The sequence below is a fragment of the Sebastes fasciatus genome, chromosome 11 (genome assembly GCF_043250625.1).
Source record: "Sebastes fasciatus isolate fSebFas1 chromosome 11, fSebFas1.pri, whole genome shotgun sequence".
Taxonomy (NCBI): domain Eukaryota; kingdom Metazoa; phylum Chordata; class Actinopteri; order Perciformes; family Sebastidae; genus Sebastes; species Sebastes fasciatus.
Genome location: NC_133805.1, coordinates 33,648,286 through 33,674,537, shown reverse-complemented (window position 1 = coordinate 33,674,537; position 26,252 = coordinate 33,648,286). Strand labels below are relative to the sequence as shown.

The 26,252-nt window shown below is 41.0% G+C and overlaps 1 protein-coding gene across 7 annotated transcripts in view; it reads right to left on the bottom strand.

Moving 5' to 3' along the window:
- pard3ab (par-3 family cell polarity regulator alpha, b) overlaps window positions 1-26,252 on the bottom strand; it is a 336,764-nt gene that overhangs the window by 116,248 nt on the left and 194,264 nt on the right. For all 7 annotated transcript variants that reach the window (XR_012595967.1, XM_074652318.1, XM_074652320.1 and 4 more), the window contains 4 exons: window positions 19,698-19,886; window positions 18,220-18,390; window positions 12,805-12,958; window positions 1,613-1,799 (listed from right to left, as the gene is read on the bottom strand). Coding sequence is in view for 6 of the 7 variants with exons in the window: in XM_074652318.1 (XP_074508419.1) it covers window positions 1,613-1,799; window positions 12,805-12,958; window positions 18,220-18,390; window positions 19,698-19,886 (701 nt within the window). In the remaining variant the exon portion in view is untranslated. The remainder of the gene's footprint in view (window positions 1-1,612; window positions 1,800-12,804; window positions 12,959-18,219; window positions 18,391-19,697; window positions 19,887-26,252) is intronic.

The window sequence follows — 26,252 nt, the reverse complement described above, 5'->3', positions numbered from 1 at the left end:
AACAAAGTTGGAACACGTGAAGACAGCATGGGGGAGAAAAATTAAAGAGCAAGAACGGGTAGAACTGAGAGGTCAGAGAATGTAAAGCGGAAAGAAAGAAGAAAGAGAGAGCTTTGGATAGAAGAAAGTAAGCGGATGGCAGAGAAATAATGAGAGGCAGTGAAAGCAAAAGATGAAAGTGAGACCAACAAAGAGGAAAACAAAAAAAAATGTATTAGCGAAAAAGACAAGGCAGCATGGGAGAGATAAGAACAAGAGATAACACTCGGGAAGAGAGTTAAACAAAAGAGGAACAGGATGAGATATGAAAAGAGAAATCAGGAGGAGAGAGAAATGATGAAATTAAAAAAGAGATTGCAGAGAGAGAAAGAGAGAGAAAATGACCACCAGGCCCAAACACAAATAAAGACACAAAGAGAAACATTATATAGAAAGATTCATCAGAGAGCCGGAGTCTTCATCTTCCTCATCAGTAGCCGTGTTACAATTCAACTATCAAGCTAATTTTAAGTGAACTTTTGAAATTTACTTGTTTGGAGCGAATGAACTCGGCTACAGCGTAGTTTGGTCAGAAGTTGGAGCTATAGGCTACACACGGCTGTAATCTGCCCGTAAACAGAGTAGAAGAAGAAGAAGTAGAGGTTGTGAGCCGGGAAACAAAACAAGTCACCTTGGTCATCTAACCACCTACGAGAGAAAAAATGGGGAGTGGTCTTCAGGAATTTGTTTCAATCGGGGAAAGTTTTAATTGTTCTTTCATGTCAGCTAGTATTGGCCATGTTTCATGCTATCTGGAGACGAAGACAATATAAATATATATCCGGGAAGACGCCGACAACGGAACCGGCTGATCAGTCACGCGAGTTCAATGTTAGCTACGTCAAAATTTATTCGGCAAAGACGTTTCCATATCCCATTTAGCACATCTACTCTTTTTCGACAAAGGCAAAAAAACACGTAAAACAAGTTTTATCAGATTTTGCCATTTCCATACAGCTTTTCTGATGCGATACTTCAAAATGTACATACAAATGTGTGAATGGAAACATGGCGACTGACAAGAACACAAAAATGGTCAACGGTCATGTTTTCATTGTTTGAAAAGATGATAATAAAAGATATTCATCCGAATATTTGATAATGGTAAGTCGCAGCTCTATGCTCTATGAATCCCCTGACATTGACATGCAAACAGAACAGGCCCTCAGCAGCACTGTGTCAGAACAGTTGGAGAGGCCAGTACTGAGGAGGGCTGTCCCGGTGAGCGCTGCTTACAATCAGGGGGCAATCAAGGAAAGAACACGCGAAAACGCTTACACACATACACACATACACACCAACCGACAAGATAGGAGACACAGTGACCTTGTTCAAATGACATGCTTTTAGAAGGTCATATTTAAAATGAAATATGTTTGCCATGCAGGAAATTCTAGACAATTTAAGACGTAACTTGAGGCGAAAGCAAAGTGAGTGCTGAGTCAAATGTGGTGCTGCGGTTCAAACAGTTATTGACCTAAAAATAACCACATAGAGCAATTCTGTGTTTACATTATGTCTGACAAGCTGAAGCGAGACTCTGGAGGTAGGAAAAAATCAAAGTTTAGCCCACCTGTCGTTCTGAGGGGGCAGCTCTTTGGCCCACGGCGGCGTCAAGTCAGCGGTGAAGCCCACATCGTCGTGGGAGCTGGATGACGACTGGTCAGAGAGGTGGGGTGGGAGGAGGGGCGGCCGGTCATCCTCTATGATCACTGTGTCGTCCTGCGGCATGTTGACGGTTGGTGAGAGCTGATAGTTTCCTGGAGGAGACAAAATCATTTTTTTTTTTTATTCCTCTGATTTATTCATAACAGTCAGCTGTGTCCATGATGTTTCTCTTCATATTTAAAGAGTTTTCCCGTTGTTCCTACTCTGTAAGCTGCCATGTCCACCTTCACTCTTCTGATTGACCACAAAGATAGGTATAAATAATACACGGTTAATGTCAAGTTCTCCTGCAGAATCAAATTGCGATCTTTCTCAAGTCTAGTTTTGCCTGATGCAAAACAATCATACAGTGAGAAGTCCATCATACTTGTGACAAAAGGACCAATACACAGATTCAAATGACCAGAACACAATCTGCAATCCCTCTGTCCACATGCACCTAAAAGCAAAAGCAAAATTAGCTCTGTCATATGTTAGCTTGATGATAATCACTTTCCCTTCAAAGTCTGTGCATCTAATACTTAAAGGTATAGTTCAACATTTTGGGAAATTCAATTAAATACAGCAAGAGTTAGATGAGAATAGTTCTAATACCATTTTTTCCTTCCCAGTACCGATTCCAATACCCAAACTTAGTAACAAACTGATACCAGCGTGATAAAAAAACATAGTTATGAACAGCTGTGACAAACTACCTGCAATCAGTTGTTCTTTGCTGCTCTAAAACCATAGTTGCCAGTGGCAGCCCTGATGCATCCAGCACAGTGAAGGCTGCTGTTTTGGAGCGGCAAAGAAGAATTGATTTCCGGTTAAACAAGTTTATTTCTTTCTGGGTAAATAAATGACGGTATTGGATTGGTGTATAGACTGGCATACTTGCCGATACCCGATCCCAGATTTTGGGCAGTATTGGACGCATTTCCGATACTGGTATTGGTATCGGAACAACTCTATATAAGAAGACAGATACCACTCATGTCTGTACGTTAAGTACAGGCCTGGAGCTGGGAGGCAACTAGCTTACTTTACCATAAAGACTGGAAGCACTGGGGAACAGCTAGCCTGGATCTTCCCATTGTACAACTTGTGGTTTTAGAGGGAGTTGCATCACAGTGTTACTTTTTGTTGATGAAAAAAACACGTTTATCCATCTGCCCACAGTACTTCTGGTTGCCTGGCAACTTCATGGTGACGGCAAGACTCCAGGAAGTCACTGCCTCTGGCTGCTGTTTGGCCATGAAATAGTTAAAGCACAGAACTCCCTGTAAAACTACAAATTGTTGTTTTAAACAAAGAAAGATAACACATGTTAATCTGTAAATTGTTTAGGTGTTGGTAGGTGCATTTTTGAACTTTGAGACAATGGCTAGCTGTTACTGATTACACTCCTTATGCTATGCTAAGCTAATCACCTCCTATCCCCAGCTCTGTACTTAAAGCTAAGGTTGGTATTCTTGAGAAAATATTTTTAAAATGATCAAACCGAAAAAACAGCCCAGTGTTGCCAACTCTTTTCCAAAGAAAGCAGCTAGCAGAGAGCAGAGAAAGTCACCAAGTCGACAACACTGACCGTCCGTCCCTTCAGGTCTCCCTCCAAAGACACTCCCCCCAAAATTTTCATTAGCATGTAAAGAACGTACGTGGCTATTGTTAGTACTCACAGCTGTCAAGCTAGCAGGTGACGCGCAATGAGTACACGGGCAGAGTGCACGCAGGTAGACAGGCAGGTTGTCCGTCCAATCATTTCATTCAGACCAAATGAAATGATTGGACGGGTTTATTACAGCCACCGATACCAGATTTTTCCAGAGCATTTGATTTATCGATTGCTGTCAGGATGTAATAAAAATTTCAACAAATATAACACAAATGCATTTGAAGAACATTACCAACCCTAGCTTTAATGTACAGATACAGTATGAGAGTGGTATCAAACTTTTCATCTCACTCTCAGCAAGGAAGCCAATAGTATATTTCCCCAAATCTTGAACTATTCCTTTAACACGTCATTAAGCTGTTTAATGTTCCCACATGAATCAAGTTCATTCAATGTTTTGCTCAATGTTTCCCCCCTTTGTCATGTGCAACATCAAACCAATGATTATTTCCAACATTTGAACAGCATCTACGAGGTAAGAGGTATTGCTTCTTCCCACCGTTCAGCATGACGTATACAATAAATATGGATATTTAGCAAGGATGAATCACTCCACAGCTGCTGATTACTCTGCACAAAGACCACAATCACTGTCAAATGACGCGTGACGTGCATCTGCATATGCATATGCATAAATTATGAGTTTCAGCACAAGTCACATTGACTCACATTGCTGCTGCTGATGATTGAGAACTAGGTAAATGTGATTAGAAATAACATTTAATTCCATTTAGAGGACATGTGATGTCGACCTAACCTGTGAAGTGCAACAGTTAATAATGATCACACCTTTCTGATTTGATTGAAAGGATTCAAATATTGGGAAAATAAGACTATGGTCTGACAAAATAACACTCATTTCTTTCAGCTTCAAGGAGGATAACAGAAAAATGCTTTAATCTACATGAAAAAAAAAAAAACACTTGTAAAAGCTTAGAAAAAGCTGGCCAGTTACTCGGCTCTTTGCACAACACCCTCAGGAATGAATTTATTTGTGACAACATGCATCTGCTGGATCAAGCGTGAGACTGCAGGAACCGTTTAATGGTTTACAAAATGAAAAGAAAAAAAAAATAATATACAGGGCAACTTTTTAAACCACAAAACATATTTTGAAGTATGAAAGCAGAGTGAAACTGCTCCTGGTTAATCAGCTTATATACCAAGTGGAGTTTGGCAGCAGGCACAATGGCGTTCCTATGTCAAAACACTATGATTAATTCAAGCTGTGCCCTCACAAATAAAGATAAAAACTTCCCTGTGCTGAGGGGAAAAATAAAATAGTCCCCTTTCTCTGCCTCTGAAAAGCACGGCTTAAAACCTCCCATTGATATTCAGCGCATGACTTTGTCTTTAATCTGTATTTTGAAATTGGGAGCGGGGGGGGCTCCTCTGCATCAAAAGAAGGGCAGCTCATAAAAGCCGTGTGTACTGAGCTCAGGGAGAAGTTTGTTTGTCTTTAGAAAGCATTCGGGTTTTTAAGACGGAGACCTGGAGGTCTGAGTCAGGCCTGCTGTTTGTTTCTCATAAACCGAGCGCCGAGAGGATCGATGAGCGACCGGGTGCTGCTGCTTCCAGCCAGCGTGGGTGAATGACCTGATGTAAAGGGAGCTGAATGGAGGAAGAAAGGAGCACTGGGCGGTGTGAAAGTGTGTGTGTGTAAAGGTAGTTTAAAAACGCCATCGGTGACTGTTCTTTGTTATTTTCCTGGAATAAAAAGAAGTCACAAAGTGACCTTTTATTCAAATTAACCCATTAATGCACTTTGTACGTTCTTAACCCTGTTTAAGAAAAATACTATAATCATCAGTCTCGTGCTACCAAGGTTTTTTTTGTGAATGCAACACACTGTTTTTAAAATGGTCAAATAATGTCATTGATATCTAGTACACTAGAAATGCACTTTTAAATGAGTAGTGTTTTTGCACTAAAAGGCACATTTTAAGCTTAATGTTGTAACTGAAGAAAAAATAAAATATAAAATGAAAAATAATAATGACGTGCTAGTTTTAGTTGGTTACACATTTAGATAGTTGATGCAATTAATTTAACACTTTAATACCCGTCCTCTTTTGGGTGTGGTCCACCTAAATTAAAAAATTGACGACTGTTCTACTACTGCTCATTAGACCTTTTTTTCTGTTGAATTTGGACAGAAAGGTTTTCAGGATTAAAGGGGAACTACGCCCATTTTTAAAATTCATACATTGTTATTCCTATCGTCTAAGACAGTCCAAAAATATTAGTAAACATGAACAACTCTCTCCCAAATCCAAAAACTACAGTGCTAAAACTCAAACTTGTGATGTCATCGGGTATAAAGTGTGGAGCTGCTCCATAGACAATGAATGTGGAGACATGTTCAGGGGTTCTCAACCAGTGTGCCGCGGCACACTGGTTGAGAACCCCTGTTCTAGATGACACTGAGAGCACCCAGGGAGATGTTCTGAGTATATATGGGTACATTTTCTGTTTCACAACTGAGAACACTACGATAAAATAAAGCTCATTTATTATCTATTGGGCAGCTCCAGACTTTATACCCTATGACATCACAAGTTTGAGACTTACCTCTCTGGTTTCTGGCTTTGAGAGAGAGTAACTCATGTTCACTAATATTGATTGAACTTTCCTAGATCCATGGAAGTAACATATTGGGATTCTTAATTTGGGTGGTGTTCCCCTTTAATTGCTCTGTTGGACAGACAGACTGCTTTGAAGGCAGGGAGACCATATTAAGACCATAGTTTTAAGGCTTCTGGTGGATATTCTGCCATGGATGGTGCCTGGATCACTTTTATTGACAGGCATTCTTCTTGAAAATGACAACAAAAGGCTGAAAAGTCGAGAGTCTAAGCAGTCCGTGAAAGTTCTACATAGCGGTACCGTCCAATGGGCGAAACAGTGGGGGGTAAAAGGATGATGTGTGTAGACAATGTTGGAGGTGTTAAATTGATTAATAAATTGCTTATAATAAAAAAAGGAGAAAAAGTAATAATTCTATGAATAAAAAGTAACTATAAAGATACATATATGTGCATCAGATGTGTCTAAGAATGCATCTGCGTATTAGTAAATGAGCGTTTACCCACACATACACTATAAGTGTGCTGGATGCATCTGCAGAAGTGTGTGAGTGCATGCCCTTAACACAGTTAGACCTTTACTGCACTAACTGAACTGTTACAGTGGTGTCAGTGTGTGTGTGTGTTTGTGTTACTTCGGCCCCCTCCTGCTGTGTGTGTTTGTTATTCACTGAGAATACGGGAGTCCGGGTGAGTCCTCTAACACAGCATGGCCACTCCTCTCTCTCTTTTTCTCTCTCAGACCACACACACACACACGTTTTACACACACGTGCATTCACAGAACCACTTAATCCCATTTCCCTAAGCAGTCCAATGCGCGACACTGAGAATCCCATCAATGTCACAGTTTGAATCACTGCAGTACAATCAACTGGCAGCTACTGAGTAGAAAGCCAATGAATCTGTCAACTCACTAGCTTAGTAAAAAAAGGAGACAAAAAAGCTTCTTTGTTTTAGTGCCAGCACCGAGGGCCAGCCATCCGCCAGCCAACAAAAGCGCTGCCATGTGGACGGAGCGCACACACCCATCACCTGAGAGTCAAACCTTAAAAGAACACACATTATCTTTCCCAGCGGCTGTAATAATTTCTGACTGAGCTGCAGTGGAACAATAGGTGGCATTTCATTTGAGATTCTCCTATTATCAGATGCTTTTTGTGCAAAACTACTGAATACTTGAGGGCAAAAGGGGGAACACGAAATGGCCAGGAGGGAAGAAGGAGGGATGAAAAGATTTTCTAGATGAAAATGGAGATAGCAAGAGGTGAGAATAACACAGGCAGAGGAGGGGTTTTTCCCCCCTCTTTTCATTTTGTCTTGTCTCGGTCTATTTGCATAATTAGTAAAGAGGTTATTGCCATTGGGTGCTGGGCCTCAAAAGCTATTGGCCTGAAGGAATAATTAAGTCGCTCTCTTATCCCTGGCATCTTCAGAGTGCAGAAAGCCAGCGAGTGATCCAACAGTGTGCGCGGGCCAAAACGCGAGCTGATACGTTCTGAATGGGAATGATGTTGTCTTCTAAGAAAGCCTAATGCATGATTTATGTTTTGTGGCACCCTTACCATGAGAGAAAAGACCTATTCAAAGCAACTGTGAAAGACCCCGCAGCACTCACACACAATTTTATTTATTCAAGAGAGGTTTGCTGAACACACAAAGCCCTGCTTCGTATTCACACACGTTCACATCTGGGAGCTGCCAAGTACATCTGCAGACTTCTGCTGTTGGCTTCCGAGCAGCAGCACTGCAGCAGCAGCAGCAGCTGAGAGCCGGGCGTCTGCTTTTCCAGACCATTCCACAGTGTTTAAACCTGTCATGACAGCAACTGTTTCTGTTTGTGAATCCCACCACATTTGTTGATACACGGAAAAGTACTACATGTGGGAACAATAAATTAGCTTGTGCATTCTCCTAGAGTCATTTCAGGACCACACAAGTTAAAACCGACCCTTAAGCTGCCCTGTCATTATAAACACAAGCATTGGTCGAACTGAATTTTAAAGGATTCATCCAAATTACACACAACAAAATCCCATAATAACTCCAGTGGTATCTAGACATGCAGATAGTTTTGGTATTGGTTGTCCATGTTCTGTCTGCCTCCACCTCAAGACAATGGGAGCTAATGGAATCGTATTTGCAGCACTCACTGCATTGAAACATAAAAAACAATAATAAAAATCAGCAGTAACATCTCTGGGTAATCCACAAGAATATGCTGTCAACAGTTTTCTTTGGAACTACTTTCCATTGAAGAAATAGTTCCAATAAAACTGTAATAGTTGTGTGTGTGTGCAGTGTGTTCTCTTTTGTGAGGGTCATTTGTGTGAAATGACCCTTTAAATTCTAGCCAAAATGACAAGTTGTTATACTTAAAGCTGAAGTAGGCGAGATTGGAGCAAATATGATTTAAAAAAGATATTTTTATAAAACGGTCGCCATATCGTGACAGTAGTACATGAAACAGGTAACCTGAAAAAATCATGAGCCTCTGTGTCCTCCGGTGCTCCTAAAGGCATCTGCAAGATTTCACAGACCGGAAGAAAACAAGCAGTCAGAGCTGATCTGAGGTCTGCTGTCCATCTGATGTTTATGAGAGCCGGCTGTCAATCACTCGCGAACTCCGACCAAATGGTCAAACTAGGCAGCGCTGATCAAATATGAATCGATATTCTGTGAAGTTGATGCCTATTTCTCTCCTCAGATGTTTTCAGAATCATCTTGTAGCTGTAAAGTGAGAAAGCTTGTGACGCCGCTGCCATTGTGAAATCTGTTGAAGGAACGCCAAGTTCTGGTCACATGACCGGAGCACAGCCAATAGGAACTCTCTCTCTCTCTCTGAAATGATTTGTGATTGGTCAAAGTCTCTGGAGACTGGGCGCAATGGCGGCATTGGTGGGGACGGCGTTACAAACAGCTGTAACCGCCATATAAGAGCAGTGCAGGATGCCAGCCGCGAGCTAGCCAGCGGACACGCTCACATGCACAAACATGCACTAAAAGGCACGTGTGGCCGGCCCGCCGATGTCGGATTACAACACACAGAGGGAGAGTTACTTCATTGTCTGCTCAGGTAGACATTACTACTCTATATCTTTACATAGCTAATAGTTGTTTGCGGCTCTATTAATGCTCTGGATATCGTATAGAGCACCATTAAGAAAGATAAATGAACTACTGTAGCAAGCAGATGAAATGTTTGTCTGGAAACAACTCTGAAGTTGCTCAGATGATAAGTTAACCGACAATTCAGGAACACGTGTTAACTTAATTGGCAGATACTTTATTATACTCTCAAAGGGACATTTGATATTGTTTCATATGAAAATCTGGCAAACAGAAATGACTAATCCATAAGAGAGTTCTGCCTTCATATGAGCAAAAACCTGTTTCAGAATGAATCTTTCATTAATAATATAGCAATAACACCTATAAAAAGCTGACTGAAGGGGGATGCCCAGCTTAAACCCAGGAGCCTGGAAGGCCTTCATCCCCTGTGCTTAGCCCACAGTGGCAAATCAAACAACGCTTCAAATAAATCTTTAATCCTTCCCCAACCTCTCCAATCTCACTTTGACACAAAACCGCAGAGAGCTTTGATATCTCGAGGTCAAGCCAAGCGCATGGAAAAATGGACCAACATTTCTATGTTTTATTACCAACTTGATTCGAACTGATTCATAAACCACACGGGGGAAGAAGATCCAAAATATTTTACAAGACAAATTGGGGTTGAAATTTTCCCTTAGGTGGTCAGGGTAAAAAAACAAAAACACTCCACTGGGCTGATGAAGTGTTTAATACGCAGGGAAATGTCTCATGTGTCTGTGATAGTTAGTTAGAGTGCACATCCCTCCAGAGGCCAACCTCGGAGGTTTCTTGCATCTGGTGTCCCGTCTTGTTGCGTTTAGGTGAAATATCAGAGGAAACGGGCCGCTCTGCTCTACCAACCCTGACATCTTCATTTACCTGCTTAGCCCTGCCAATTTGTAGTGAACTCAAAAACACACGTGGCACGAGGATCAAAACGCAGCAGGTGTTGGTATTTGATGAGTCAGGGACACACAGTGTTTTGTTTAATCCTCAGAGGATGAGTGGTCGGATGTCACGGAAAAACTATGACATCACCCAGGTGAGGTCATTCAAGGTGAGCACCGCCATCCTTTGTAAAATCTTTCCTGTTCTTGATGATCGTATACTGATCCACACTTAAATGTATTTAAAGGGAGATTGAGGGCAGAGGGGCAAATACCAATAACAACTTTGCATTTTATCTATCATATTTTTCTGTGCTTCCTTCCTGTTTTGTCCCTGTAACTGTATTCCTTCACTTTTACTCTCCAGCTTTCAGGTATAATTGCTACTGCATGTCCAGCTGGTAGAACCATGTTGATTTTCTACTGTATATTTTGGACTGTCAATCGATTCAAATATTTAACCGCGATTAATTGTCCAAAATGTACCTTCAAGGGAGATTTGTCAAGTATTAAATACTCTTATGAACATGGGAGTGGGCAAATATGCTGCTTTATGCTGCTTTATGTATATACTAAAAGTGCACTCGGAGAGCGCAGACGTCCGCCAAGGCAGGTTTCATGTACGTCGTATGTAATGCACGTAACTGTGAACCGGGAAGTATAAAGAGCGGCAAACGCTGCATAGGGACGAGGTCGGGGTGGATGGGGTGGGTCAAAAAACACAGGACTTTAGCCCAACAGTGTGAAACAACAAGTCAAAGTTGATTTATTTGTCACGATCTATTCCTAAACCTAACTAAGTAGTTTAGTCAATCTATTCCTAAACCTAACTAAGTAGTTTAGTCAATCTATTCCTAAACCTAACTAAGTCGTTTTTTTGGCTAAGCCTAACCAAGTCGATCTATTCCTAAACCTAACTAAGTAGTTTTGTTGGCTAAGCCTAATCTAGTTGATCTATTCCTAAACCTAACTAAGTAGTTTTGTTGGCTAAGCCTAACCAAGTTGATCTATTCCTAAACCTAACTAAGTCGTTTTTTTGGCTAAGCCTAACCAAGTCAATCTATTCCTAAACCTAACTAAGTAGTTTTATTTTGAAAAGACTGGAGCAATAATTGACACGTGTTGTTGAAAGTCGTGCTGAGCGTCACGAAAAAAAAGGGAAATTCTATGTACAGTCTGTGTACACAAATCAAATAGATTCAATTTTGTGACTATTTCACAAACTGCCGTGAGACTGAGTATTTGAGTATTTAGCGCTGCCTTTAGATACAGACATCAGCTCGTCTGGTCGGCTTCGGGACAATGATCTTGTTTGCCACCGTTGAGCAGTCAGCTGCTGCATCTCCTTCATATCTGCCTCATGCTTTCACTCCCGACCCCGCACGCTCATTATGAGCCTTCACTGTTTGTTAAGCATGGATGAACGCAGTCACTGTGGCAGCGTGCTGGATCTTCACCTATTAACACTTCCTCCGTCAGTCAAAACTCACTGTTTGAACTAACAACACGGTGTCAATGTCAACCAATTTGCATGGAAGGAAAACAGAGTTCACACTTACACATTATGTTGCTTTGATTAATGAGGCAGAGTTGGTTGGAGCTAATTTAAAAAAAAAAAAAAAACTGATTAAAAGTTGGTGCACTAACTCTTCCTCTGCTTAATTAATTTATATTTAAGCTGTTTTGTGGACGTTCTAGGCTGCACGGTGGTGCAGTGGTTAGCACTGGCGCCTCACAGCTAGAGGGTTGCAGGTTCGAATCCGGCTTGGGACCCTTCTGTGTGGAGTTTGCATGTTCTCCCAGTGTTAGCGTGGGTTTTCTCCGGGTACTCCGGTTTCCTCCCACAGTCCAAAGACATGCAGGTTAGGTTAATTGTGGACTCTAAAAATTGCCCGTAGGTGTGAATGTGAGCGTGAATGGTTGTCTGTCTCTATGTGTCAGCCCTGCGATGGACTGGCGACCTGTCCAGGGTGTACCCTGCCTTCGCCCAATGTCGGCTGGGATCGGCTCCAGCCCCCCCGCGACCCCTAACGGGATAAGCGGTTGCAGATGGATGGATGGATGGATGTGGACGTTCTTTTCTCGACTAATTTAGCAGAAGAAGTGGTCAAAGTGTCCCTGCAGAGGACCAAAAATGTACAAAGATAGTTGGGGTCATTTTGTATTTTCTTGTATTTAACACAGGCGAGCTGAGCAGTTACACCATCTGGTGTACAGAAGCCCTTTCTTTGACATTAGGCAATTTCACAAACCCGTCCATCAATCATTCAGGCGCTACACACATGCGATCCTGTACAGATGCGTGCGAAGCTCTCACACACGGATCTAAATCTGCTTGCTAATCTCTTTCACTTAGTTCAAAACACACACACACACACACTTGATGACAGATCAGGCCACCTCAGAGAGACTGATACGCATGCAAACTAACACACATACTAACTAACACTTAAAAACCTCTCAAAACAAACACCCATCAAAAAAGAATCAATCACTAGCGGGGGCGTCTGAAGCAACAAATTGTCCAGGGGCCATTTTTCCATCTCCGTCTCTTTCTCCCTGACATTTTCCGAGACATTAAAAGCCACTGAGTCTTGACAGGAACTGAGACCAGATGACAGTTATATTCTGTGCTGACAAAACTCTGACAGGTTAGACCATAGAGTCTACCAGGAAAACACCCTAACAGAATGGAGATGTAAATGCTGCACTCAAACATCTGCTACATAGTATTATTCTTATACGGTGTGTTCAATTGATTAGAATATTTACTGGTGTTCACCATATTATAATAAGCACACTATAATCAGTAGCAACTGGAGGAGTACCAAAGGCCAAAGGGAAGATGTTCTGACAATAGATATGTCAATCCTACCTATCGTGCGTGGCATCATTCCTTGTCGTGGCATCAAGTTGTCATCAAGACCCTCCAGGCCACCGTACAAGGAGTGGGAGATCCGGCGCTCGTGGTCGTCCAGGGAGGTGTTCATAGTCTGCTGACTGCCCCCCAGCGGGCTCCCTGGTGTCTCCTGAACGAGGAGGGAGCTGATGTTAGAATCATATTTACACATTCTTTGTTCCCTCTGATTATGCTCATAAAACAGATTAATAAAGGCGAACTCTTATCATATCTATTGTGAACAGTTTGTGAAGCCCTTTGAGAGGACATAGGCCTCTTGGTTAATAAAGAATAAATACTCCTTTGTTCTTGAGTAGAAAGTTAATTAATGCACTACAGTTTCAGTTACAGCAAAGTCCATGATCTACACACAAACATGTTTTAGCCATTTGCTAAACAGTACTGAATGGATACAAAGGGCAGCTATCCACACTAATGCTAGCAGTGTGGTAACCATGATAAATGAGCATGGATTTCCAATAGGCTGTTAAGCCACAGGCTGTTAGCGAGCTAGCGCTCCCCCCACCCCGCAGGGGATGGTTAGCTTGCTAGCATCTTGACATTTCCCCTGGGACCCATGATGACACTCTCTTGTTTGCTGGACAAATAGACCATTTGTTGGCCCTTGTCATCCATTAACGCACACCCACCGCCTGAGAAGGTTTGTGTGTGTGTGTCTTCGCACCGCATTGTTTGTCCATTGGACAGTTGACCGTATTGATTTGCTATGGTCTCTGCATTTATTCCTGAAGACGATGACAGCTCTCGCCATAAAGATAACCACCGTCGCTGGCATCGCATAACGAGCGATAACACTATCGCACTGGAGTCAATACCGGAGCCAAATTACCCCGATCAATGACTGTAACTAGGCTAGGCTGGGGTTCGATTTTGGCAGAAGGTCTTTGCCCAATGATCCTCTCAGCTCACTAAATTGTTGAAGTGCTGTAATAACCGCCGCCGAATAGATTCCGATGTAAACAAACAAGTCTAATTTACAGGAGAATACGTATGTGGGTACATTAAGAGGCTGGCAGAAGAAGTGTGAGGTGTGACGAAGTGGATTTCAGACTAGAAAGCTGCTTGTTAAATCTCCACACAAGAAATATTTTCACTTCCTGAACAACTACAAATTAGCTCCCTGCAGTGGTAGAATATCCATAACATAAGTAAAAGGATCAATACCAATAATATTTGATACAATGTATCAAAAGTACACAAGTATTTTTAGCTAAATGTACTTAAGTATCATACGTACGTGCAAGCAGCATTTAAATGTTATACTCAGCGGCTGTGGAGACAATTTTAAGGTATACTGTTGGGTATATTAAAGATGAAGTAGGCGAGATTGGAGTAAATATGATTAAAAAAAGTTATTTTTATAAAAAAGGTCGCTATATCAGTTGTACATGAAACAGGTAGGAAACTGGTGCTCCTAACGGCATCTGCAAGATTTCACAGACCGGAGGAAAACAAGCAGTAAGAACTGATCTGAAGTCTGCTGTCCATCTGCTGTCTATAAGAGCCGGCTGTCAATCACTCGCGAACTCCGACCAAATGGTCAAACTAGGCAGCGCTGATCCAATATGAATCAATTTTATATTACGTTAATGCCTATTTCTCTCCACAAATGTTTTCAGAATCATCTTGTAGTGCACTGTTTAGCTGTAAAATGAGAAAGTTGGTGTGCAGCCATTGTGAAATCTGGTGAAGGAACGCCAAGTTCCGGTCACATGACCGGAGCACAGCCAATAGGAACGCTCTCTCTCTCTGAAATGACCTGTGATTGGTCAAAGTCTCCCGTCACTAGGCTAGATTTTCTAAAGCCTGAAAACAGAGCCATGAGGAGGAGCAGAAGTCTAGTTTTCTCTCAGAACACTTGAATTTCAACATGCTGAAAGGTTATTATGGAATTTCTGCCTAATGATGCCAAAAATATATACTGCCTACTGAAGCTTTAATCTATAACAAGATATCACAACTTAGAAGATCGGCCACAGCATTGAGGACACTGAAGTCGTGTCCTCAGTATTGCTTCTGGAAATGGTAAGGATGCTCGGAAGAGTTAAGAGTTTATTTATTCTAGTTTTGAATTGTTTTTATATTTTGATTCAAATATATAGGTATTTCACCACCAGTATTAGATATCTGAACTGGACAAATGAAATGACATGATCCACAGCTAACAAGAGCCAATCGAACCTACACACGGATGCAACGAATCTTCCACGGAAACAAACCCATTTCTAAGGTCGCCATACGGTGCTGTGACTGTTGGCGTGCAGCTGCTCTCGACTTTCAATGAGATAGTTAATGAATTGGCCGGCTGAGGGGCTCCGAGATGAAACGCCTCGGTAATAGTCGGGGGGATTCGCCATACTGAGGAACGCATCGACAAATCACACCGCAGCTCATCACATATTCAGGCTGATAATTGAGCTCCGGGAAGGTCTCGATCCCATCGGGCGCCAACGGTGATGAGGAAGTCAGCTGCTCTGGGTTCACTGTGTTTCTGTAGGGGATGGAGGAGGGAATGGGAGCGGTAGGGCTTGTGATTTATGCGACGGCAAACATTTGAGATTGATTTGAGATCGGCTGTCAAGGGATGGAGACGCGGAGAGGAGAGTAAATACAGGATTAGTTGATGCCATATGTCATCGGGTATGAAAACATGTCAAAATACACCACCGCTTTCTTCTCAAAGTCATTAGGTATTATTTAATTTTAACAAATATTTGATGGACAGCTGGTTGGTATTAAGAATCTATATGGAGACACTATAGGAACTTTAAATGAGCTCTGAGCAGTCTCTTTGAGAGTGAGGGTATTAAATTGTTGTTTTCCTCCTCTCTGAGTGTCTTGGACACTTTTTCTTAAAAATAGCCAGACACTTGGACAGCCTCAGGCCATGCCTCGGGCTCTGCATGTGAAGCAGAGATTGACGAGTCTCCCGGCGCTCGAATTTTATTCATCCACCATGTTGTCTGTTAAGTCTCACTGCCTTGACATGGCCGCAATACACACACACACACTGCTGGGTATCTGTTTGCAAACGAACACACAGACAGATCCTTGAAAACGAATGCATACATGCATAAGTAGGATGTACCGAAGCACAAACTGCTACACACTCATACACACACACGTACACAAAGATGTGTGCATGTACACACACAAACACAAAAACACAAAAACACAAAAACACACCTCCAGGCTTAGCCTCTGCTTTCAATTACCAGACGGGCCGAGGGGAAATCAAAACTTTGACACACCAGGTTGGAAAAGGGAGAGCGGGGGAAGCCAGGCAGTGCCAGAGGCGTACACATGCACACGCAGATGTGCACGCCCGTACGCAGACACACAGCAGCGGCGCACACGGACTCAGCCTCAGCTTTCAAGCAGGCGACAAGCCAAGGTGTACAGAGAATGTAAAAACATGACATTGAAGGGGAGGAAAAAAAAGTTGTGTAGCTCAGTTCGCAGCCATGTTTTATTTTTTTTTTCTCTTCCCTCCAGCTGCCTCAAGGGAGGTGAGCATGCGTGGGAGGGGTTGGTGAACTACTATGACCTGACTACTTACTCTTTATTTCATGAAACGATTCATTGCTGCTCAAGAGGGTGTTTCCCAGTGGTTTGCTTTGGGTTGTGTTGGACATTTATCACAGAAGGGGCCTTGTTGAAATGGTGCCTAATGACTCCACGTCCACAAAAGTGTCTTTATTTAGAACGGCAGAGTCAGATCAGATGAGTTCCATTTTTATATTTTTACAGGAAAAGACTAATAAACTATAATTACAACTACTTTGATATTAAATAAGATCACAAACAACCCAAGTCTGTATCATTTGACCAGATATTAAATTAAATATGTAGAGCTGCAACGATTAATCTATTAGTTGTCAACTATTAAATTAATCGCCAACTATTTTGAAAATCGATTAAAGCTTCAGTAGGCACAATGTTTTTGTCATCATTGGGCAAAAAATCCATAATAATATTTCAGCATATTGTAATTCAAGTGTTCTGAGAGAAAACTAGACTTCTGCACCTCCTCATGGCTCTGTTTTCAGGCTTTAGAAAAGCCTGGTCCGTGACGGGAGACTTTGGCCAATCACAGGTCATTTCAGAGAGAGAGCGTTCCTATTGGCTGTGCTCCTACTGGTGGGCGGTGCTTCGTATTTCCTCAACTGATCTCTTTCTCATTTTACAGCTAAACATTACACTACAAGATGTTTCTGAAAATATTTGAGGAGAGAAATAGGCATAACAGTAGCGCTGCCTAGTTTGACAGTTTGATCGGACTTCGCGAGCGATTGACAGCTGGCTCATATGGCAGCTAGACGGTAGACTCCAGATCAGCTCTGATTGGTTGTTTTCCTTCGGTTTGTGAAATCCTGCAGATGCCACAAGGCAAAAATGAGCATGGCTCACATACCCCCGCTCACTGCTTGACCCCTACTTTAGGCCCCTGCCATGTCTAGGGGTATAATTAGGAGCACCGGAGGACACCGGAGGACACAGAGGTTACCTGTCTTATGCTCTCCTGTCTACTGATAAACTGGCCGTTTTATAAAAACAACTTCTTTTAATCATATTTGCTCCATTTCTACCCACTGCAGCTTTAATTGGTTTGAGTTTAGTTTATTAAGATCCCCATTAGCTACAGCATTGCAGCAGCTATTCTTCCTGCGGGGTCCACAAACACACTTACAATGTGACAGTGCAAGAATAAGTAACAGTCATTTTTTAAGAGAAAAAGCCTAAATTCTCTGATTCCAGCTTCTGAAATGTGAATATTTTCTGGTTTCTTTACTCCTCTATGACGATAAACTGAATATCTTTGAGTTGTGGACAAAACAAGACCTTTGAGGACGTCATCTTGGGCTTTGGGAAACACTGATTGACATTTTTTCATCATTTCCTGACATTTCATAGACCAAACAACTATTTGAACTGGTTCAAGTCCCAGATCAGCTGGTAAAGAAACATCTGAGCAGTAATTGTGAATGAAAGCAATCCCCCCCTCCCTTTACTCAATAACAAATGTTAACATGTCCTTGTGCAGTTTTTCCACTGGAATTGCTCCGGGGTCAACAGTCAACACTACACTACCGCAGCTGTAATGTGCAGCTCTGAGGCGCTAATGTGTGAAACTCAAGTGTGAAGCAGGCTGCTGCTGCAAAAGGTCATATGTGCTCAGTCAGAGTAAATAAAAGAATGTATCATTACATGTCTTTGTCATAGCCCATGTACTGTTTTGATCATGCAGACTCCAACTATGACATTATTCAGTTTAGGTGATCACAAATCTTTTATCCAAAATGTTGTCCCTATATACTCTACTGAAAACAGTTGGCCACAAAGCCCTGTCTCAATCATTTTGTCCCTTACCTCATTTCTTTTAGTCACTCGTCTGGCCACAATGAGCTGGATCATCCCGCGTTTGTTGCCTTCCGTTGACATGGACTTGCGTAGTGTCTCCATGGCGTCCTGGTTGGTTTTGGCCAATAGCGACTCTCCATTGACAGCAATCAACTGGTCGTTCACTCGAAGCCGCCCATCCTGTTGGTGGACAAGAAATCAGATGTTAAAAAAGTGCATCTTTTGGTGTTTAATAGCACAGAGAGTGGAGGCTGTATATTTCCAACTACCAAACAGCACACGTGTGATAAATAAAGAGCAGCCACATCTCCAAATTTAACTTTAACCCTTATCTCATCAGACTAATCTCAAGTCTCAATCACAGAGTGTATTTTGGTTCTAGTCATGATCTAATCTCTTACAGTAAAGTGTGATTTTAAGTCCATTATTATGTTCTGTCATAATAATGGACGTGGATGTTTGGATAAAAAAACTCAAGTTGAAATACGACCGACATTGACTGCAGCACAGCATCACAGAGAGCAGACAGAAAACAGGACACTTTGCGTGAACAGATTTGATCGCAGATGAAGCCTTTTTTTATAGTTGCTGAGGAAAACAGAAAAGCAGTTTTACTTCACAAACTGTGCCGAGGGCATATGGAGAGATTTTAAACATCAATTCAGTTTGATGCATGACATCTCTCCTTTATACATATATATGTAATGCCTCTGCTGCTAATTGTATATATAAATACAGAAAAAACGTTGTAAAAAAAATAAAAACATATATATTTTTTTTAAAAAAGGTTGATGGTAATAGGCCCCCTTTTTATTATTATTTATTCTATTTAGTTTTTTATTCAGTATCATTCTTTATAATGTATTATGTATGATAATATGTATTTTATATATATATATATATATATATATACATATAAATATACATATATATATACATATAAATATACATATATATATACATATACGTGTGTGTGTGTGTGTGTGTGTGTGTGTGTGTGTTATATAACTTTTTCTCTGTTGTAAGACTGTTGGCAAGGCAACACACTCTTCTGTGAACTGAAAATTTGTATGGTATGACAGATTGTTTATAACAAATATATCATTATAATGTGTATACTTTGTATGACCTTTAATGTGGAGAGTTATGTTTTACAAGTTTCACTTGTTAAAAGCACAATAAAAAAAGTTTTGGAAAAAAAAGAGTTGATATTAAGACCTGATGTTTTTAGCAGGTGTTAAGTTGTTCTATAAAACCTGGTATTTGTAAAATTACATTTATGATTTTAAACTCTTACACAGTCTCATGCATCCTAACATTTTGGTGAGTTCCACTCAGTAAGAACAGAAACTATTCACTTATTTAAACAAAACATGGATTCCTGGACTGATATAATCTTGCCTACTGTATAACTGCTAGCAAACAGAAAATCCTTCTTTGTTATTTCCACTCAAACTCTTTATTAATCAGAGCAGCTGGTATCGTACCTTGCAGGCTGCCCCTCCGTTGATGATGGATTTGACGAAGATGCCCAGGTCAGCGTGGTTCTCCTTGGAGCGATTGCCTTTGACGCTGACACCCAACCCAGCTGAACCGGAGTCACTGAGTGGGATCTCAAAGGTCAGGAACTCTCTGGTCCCGTCTGGAGTCAGGACCAACTCGTCCTCCTCCGTCTTCTGTACGAGGGGGGGACAAAAAAAAAAGAGATTCAGATTCTAGACTTTTACAACAAAACAAACCGCTTAGAATAACATAAATATACCGAACCAGCACACAACAACAACATAACCATTTACAGTAGACCACAAAGACACAGATCACATTTAAATACAGTTAAATGCTCAAATATGTAATTATACAAAGCAAAGACATGAGTGCATTTATTCCATGCCCTGCTTTCACCACGTTCCTGTGGGTTAACCAAAGGGCCAAAGATACAAAGACATTCATTTGGCCACTTGAGGTTAATGAAAAGCACTTGCGTATAAATTGCAGCCGGGCAGATAGCAGAGAGGTAAATCAGAGTGCAAGCTCATTAGCTACATCAGATATATTAGTGTTAAACAGACCAGTGCTCCTAAATGTTAAATCAAGTACTTAGTAGAAGCAGTCATGGACTTATCTTCTATAATCAAGAAGGCACAATGCTCCGGCTCATTAATACTAAAGCACGGAGGTAAAACTTTGAGGAAAGTATCGGCATCAAATAAGAAAAGGATTTTTTTTTTTTTTTTATCAGAATCAGGGGGTGATGTGTTGTTGGCTTCGGTGTTGGTGAATCTCGGAACTCATCGGCTTCCGGTCTGACGACAGATAAGCCTCTGGGGGCAAGGGGCTATATTTGTGGGGTTTCCGGCCTAGCCAGCAGGTATCCGGGCCAAGACTCTCCTCTTCCGTGCGCTGCTCATTGTTTACAGTCTTATTAAAAGCTTGAGCTGAGAGATAACGTGTACAACCGCATTGTTTCACAAGTAGCCACTTTACAAGCTAATTTTAAACCAATAAAGAGCTAAATCATCTTCCGACGATAGCGGGTGGGTTTCCGAGATTCCATTTTGGTGGAAACGGAAACCAGAATGCTTCCGGTTCTAAAATCTGAGTCTGTATCTCATTACAAGTTTCTTGGAATTGTGATTGATGAATCTCTATCTTTTAAGCCTCAGATTTAAAACTAAAGATGAAATTGGGGTTTTATTTTAGAAATAAGTCTTCGAGGCCAAAAAGAGACTCGTCGCCGCCACTTTTATGTCTGTGCTGGACTACAGCGACGTTATATACATGCATGCATCTTCTCAAAGCCTACACACTTTGGATACTGTCTACCATGGAGCACTGAGACTTATAAAGAATTTTAAAGCCCTTACGCACCATTTCTCTTTGTACAGTATGCTCGGGTACGACGGTCTGCCTTATCCATCCATAGACAGAACCACTGTCGTGTTCTTATTTATAAGGCTATTCTTGGTCTGCTTCCATCTTACCTACGGATCTACATCCTTCAAAAATGTACAGGAAGTTACTGTCTTCGCTCCCAGGACTTAATCCTACTAACTGTCCCCAATGTCCGTACTGAACTGGGAAAAAGGGCATTCAAGTACGCTTCTCCCTCTTCTTGGAATCTGTTACAAATTGACCTAAATATTGAGAGCCGGTCTCACTGAATGTCTTTAAAATGCTTCTAAAACACTTGGAAACAAGCACATCTGGCTGCAGATGTTTTGAATGCTGTTGAATGAGTTTTTTATTCGATACCTGATGATTCTGTAATTTCTCTTTGTCTGCGTTTCATTTTCGTTAAATTGTTATGTTTGTTTTATGTCTCAATGTGCTTTTACTCATGGTTCAATAAAGGTTAAAGAAAAATTGAAAAAAATCTTGTGCTGTTGAATACATGAATGCAGAATCTGTGTATAGAGAGCAGAGCAGGATGATGAAAATTAAGATTGTAAAGATCTAAAAGTAATGCAGTAATATGCAAAGCTCCTGATCTACATATGAAACAAATACAGTCTGTGTTGTTTGAGTCTGGTGCATAGCCTGAAGCTAGTTTTCATCAAAACTTCTTGCAGCTACACTGTAGCCCCATCTCCCACTGAGGAAGCATTATAAGTAAATGGACTGCATTTATTATAGTACTTTTAACCAAAACGCTTTACAATTTTGCCTCTCATTCACACACAAATAGATGCAGCAAGCTAGCATGGAAGGTGCTGGAGCAAATTCTGTTTTTGTTTTTTTCCAACATGTGGACAGAAGGAGCTGGTGATCGAACCACCGACAATGGACAATCCGCTCTACCCCGCTTCATAAAAAATGGTCTCATTACCTATTTGTACATCTGTCAGCACATTTTTGCTGGTTACATGATATTATTGAGTGCATACTGTGATTATTGTTACTCATATCTGGTGTAAACTGAAAATAATTTGAAAATCATTATCATAACCTATCCATCTATCTATTAAATACTTCAATAAAACACATTATAGTTATTGCACATAGTCTTATTTAGGGCTGTTAAAGTTAACGCGATAATAAAGCTTTAACGCAAATTTGTTTTAACGCCACTAATTTCTTTAACGCATTAATGCAATCAATCTTTCGGAGGTTGTAGTGGGCTCAGTTTTAAAACTAGAGTGAAGATACAGGCATCTGGCAACCATGTCATACTAGCTTGTCGTGAGGGAGGCTAGATAACACTCCAAACTTATGTTACATTTTGGAGAGAAGAAACGGACATTGCCATTTTCAAAGGGGTCCCTTGACCTCTGCCCTCCAGATATGTGAATGTAAATGGGTTCTATGGGTACCCACGAGTCTCCCCTTTACAGAAATGCCCACTTTATGATAATCACATGCAGTTTGGGGCAAGTCATAGTCAAGGCAGCACACTGACACACTGACAGCTGTTGTTGCCTGTTAGGCTTGAGTTTGCCATGTGATGAGTTGAGCATATGTATTATGCTAAATGCAGTACCTGTGAGGGTTTCTGGACAATATCTGTCATTGTTTTGTGCTGTTAATTGATTTCTAATAATTAATATGTACATACATTTGCATAAAGCAAGCATGTTTGAGTATTAAATACCTGACAAAATTTCCCTTTAAAGTACATTTTGAACAGATAAAAAAATGTGTGATTAATTTGCATTTAATCGCGATTAAATATTTGAATCGATTGACAGCCCTAGTCTTATTACATTAGATTTACTATTGTTTTTATCCCAAGTCGGCAAACAAACATCCCTGACTATTACATGCCATAGTTTCATTGTTAAGCCTAAACCCAAGTCCTAAACTTATTTCGGCCCTCAACAAAATAAAACCTAATTCTGATCTTTGGCTTTATACGATTGAACACACTTTAAAAAAGGATTCAGACAGAAGCACGCACACTACCCAAAGAACACATTCGACACGCCATGCACCTGGATCGTGATACCAAGTGCGTCACACAGGCAGTAAACTTCCCAGTAACCCTGCATGAACACAGCAGCCTAATTGACATGCTGAGTGCTCTCTCTCTCTCTCTCTCTTCCCCTCCACAACAGGTGCTTCTCTCACTCTTTCTCTATATTCATTTTCCCTCTCTCTTCCAGCTCAACAATAAAAAGCTATTCTCTCTTGCTTGTTATTTGACAGCTGTCCTCTGAATAGATGGGTGCGTGCACGCTCACGCCTGGCAATTATTGTGCACGCCTAATGAATTCAATCATCGGGCTCGGTGTCAGCATGTCATTAGCTGCCTTTGTTTGCTGGGAGAGAGATGGAATTGCTCTGGGTTGAACGGAGGAGGGAGAAAGAGGGATGGAGGGAGAGGTAGAATGGGGAAGGAGGTGAGGAGGGGGGGGACAGAAGAGGAGGAGAAGGGCAAAACGAGGATGTATGGAGTAAGAAGGAAAGGGAGGGAACGGAAGGAAGGAAGGAGGAAGATAAAGGAAAAGCGAGCATGAAGAGCACTGTCAGGGTGTCTGCATGTTTCAGCTACCTGGAATACATTTGACTTGTAATTAAAAAAAAATAAAGCAGGAAAAAAAAAGCAGCCAGTTTGATATCAGACTCAACGTATGGGACAGTGCTGAGGAATAATAGCATGTAACTCAACAGGAATTTAATTATTTTGTAACCTCAAGTCCAATTCAATCTGACTGGAATTGAATTTAAGGCTAATTAAAAAATGCCTAACAATGACATAATCCTCTTAAACTGCCAATGGTCACAATCAGAAAATAGAAAACAGGAAATTAATTATTACGACTCAAAAATATAACTGATCAGTGAAGCAGATATGTGATGTCATTTCAAGGTTAAAAATAGGACATCTATTAACTGATATGAGGCATTGCAAGATGAATGATGCCATTGCTAAAGCTGTAGCTTTAATTCTGTGAGATGGCCAAACTAAAATATGAAGTTGTTTACGCTCAGCCAACAATAGCCTACTTACTTATCTTCAAAATAAAAAAAGATTCTGTATCTTTTTGTTGTAAAAGTCTTTTTACTGTTAAAAAAGACCAATAGAGTGGTAGGCTACTTTGCAGTTAGCTTGGTAGCATGACAAACAGTTGGCAGATAGCGAGCAGTAGTCGAAAAATACAAGCTTGAAAGGTCCCATATTATAAAAGTGAGATTTTCATGTTTTTTTTTTATTATAAAGCAGGCTTAAGTCCTACATAAATACTGTGAAAGTATCGAGACGCTCAATCCACAGGGAAATACACACAGCCCGTATTCAGAAACTCTGCATTTGAAACAAGCTGTCAGGATTTCTGTTCATTTGTGATGTCACAAATATACAATATTTAGATCCTTGACACAATTTTAAATGTAAACATTCTAAATGTGTCCCAGTTTATTCCTGGTTGCAGTGTATGTGAATGTCATCAGTTGACAGGAAGTACACATGGACCCGCAACGCAATTCTGTTGCAATTCCGTCAAAATGCAACTATGAACCTGAAAATGAGCATAATATGGGACCTTTAAGCTTGTTACCTAAAAACTGTGAAGCAGCTCGTTTTATCAGTCTGTGAAGCTAACGGAACTTTAGCTCAAGCAGCTAAAGAGCCGAGCTGACATCGGTATCGTCAGGGGTTGTCTGTATAGGCTCCTATTTAAGGTTTCCACAAGTAAAGAAACAAAACTCATTTTCATGTTTGAAAAGCTACAAAGACCAGAGAGTGTCTAGTTACTCACATCGTGTAGCTAATTTCAGACAGATAGCCTAGTTAACGTTAGCAGTTATTTAACAGTAAAACCTCTTAGCACATCATATCACTGTTTTAAGCTACGTTAAAAGTTCTGCAAAGGGAAGTCAAGTATGCTTATTGCCAAGATATGGTAAAGTTGAATAGTTTTAGGGCCGCCTGCCATTATCAATAATATGGACAAAATTAGCTTTTTTTTCAATAGAAAACTAGCTACATTTAGGCTACTTGTACTTTGGCTTTTCACCAACTGACTGGTTAAAAAACAACAACAACTACCAACTAATAATAAATAACAAAATACAAAAAAAATACAAAAAAAATAATAATAATAAATAAATAAATTAATCAATAAAAAAACCTGGCCTGGGGATTAATTCATGAAGATTAATAATCTCAATCTCAATATTGTTCTGAAAAATCCAAATACTTCCCTCAAATTGTTCGGGCCCTACCTTTAAATAGCCTATAGCCGATTGGACCTGATCATGATACTTGAGACAGGGAGAGAAGAAACACGGCAAGAGGAGTGCATGGGTAAAAAATACATAAAACCCGGGCAGGGAGGAGGGAGGAAAGAAAGCTCAAAGTAGTCAGAGGAGCTGAGCGAAGGTGAGGGGAGGGAGAGGAGTGATGGGCTCGAGTCGAGGAGGGACGGAGACAAATAGAGCGAGGGTGAAAAGGCTGAGGAGCCGAAAAGAAAAGGGTGAAAAGAATGAGAGGGTGCGAGCATGACAATGACAGAGTGAGCGAGCGAGGGGAGTGTGAATGAAAGGCCGAGATGAATCCATGTGGAACACAAAAGGAGACAGACACTGCCACCTCTCTCACTGTACGTCTGCATCTCTCACTCTCCCTCTCTCCATCTTCTTCTCCCTCTACCTCCTCCACCTTTCTTCACCTGTCTCTTTATACTGCTCTCTACTTTCTTTCGCTTTTTATAAAACCATTTCCCCACTGCTCATTTTATTTTGCTCTCTAACCCGTATTTTCTTTCTCTAGCTCCCATTGTCTGTATCTCCTCCTTCTTTTCTCTTTCTAGTAGTACACCCATACTAAACCAGCTAAAATTGAGGAGCCATCATTTTTGTTTTTCGCACTAAGCTGCTGTTTGTGCCACAGGATGGAGCTTTTTTCAAAACTGTCTGAAAACACCAACCTCACGTTTCAGTGTGGACGAGGTAAACAAAGCTTTTGGAAAACCTAAGCATGCTCAGTGACATTAAGAAGACGATTTTTTCGACGTCTCAGCATCACAGGAAATACTGTTTGTCTGGGTAACAGGTGGCATCTGGAAGCCAAGGTCAAATGATCATTTTCTGCTCGTTTAGTTGCC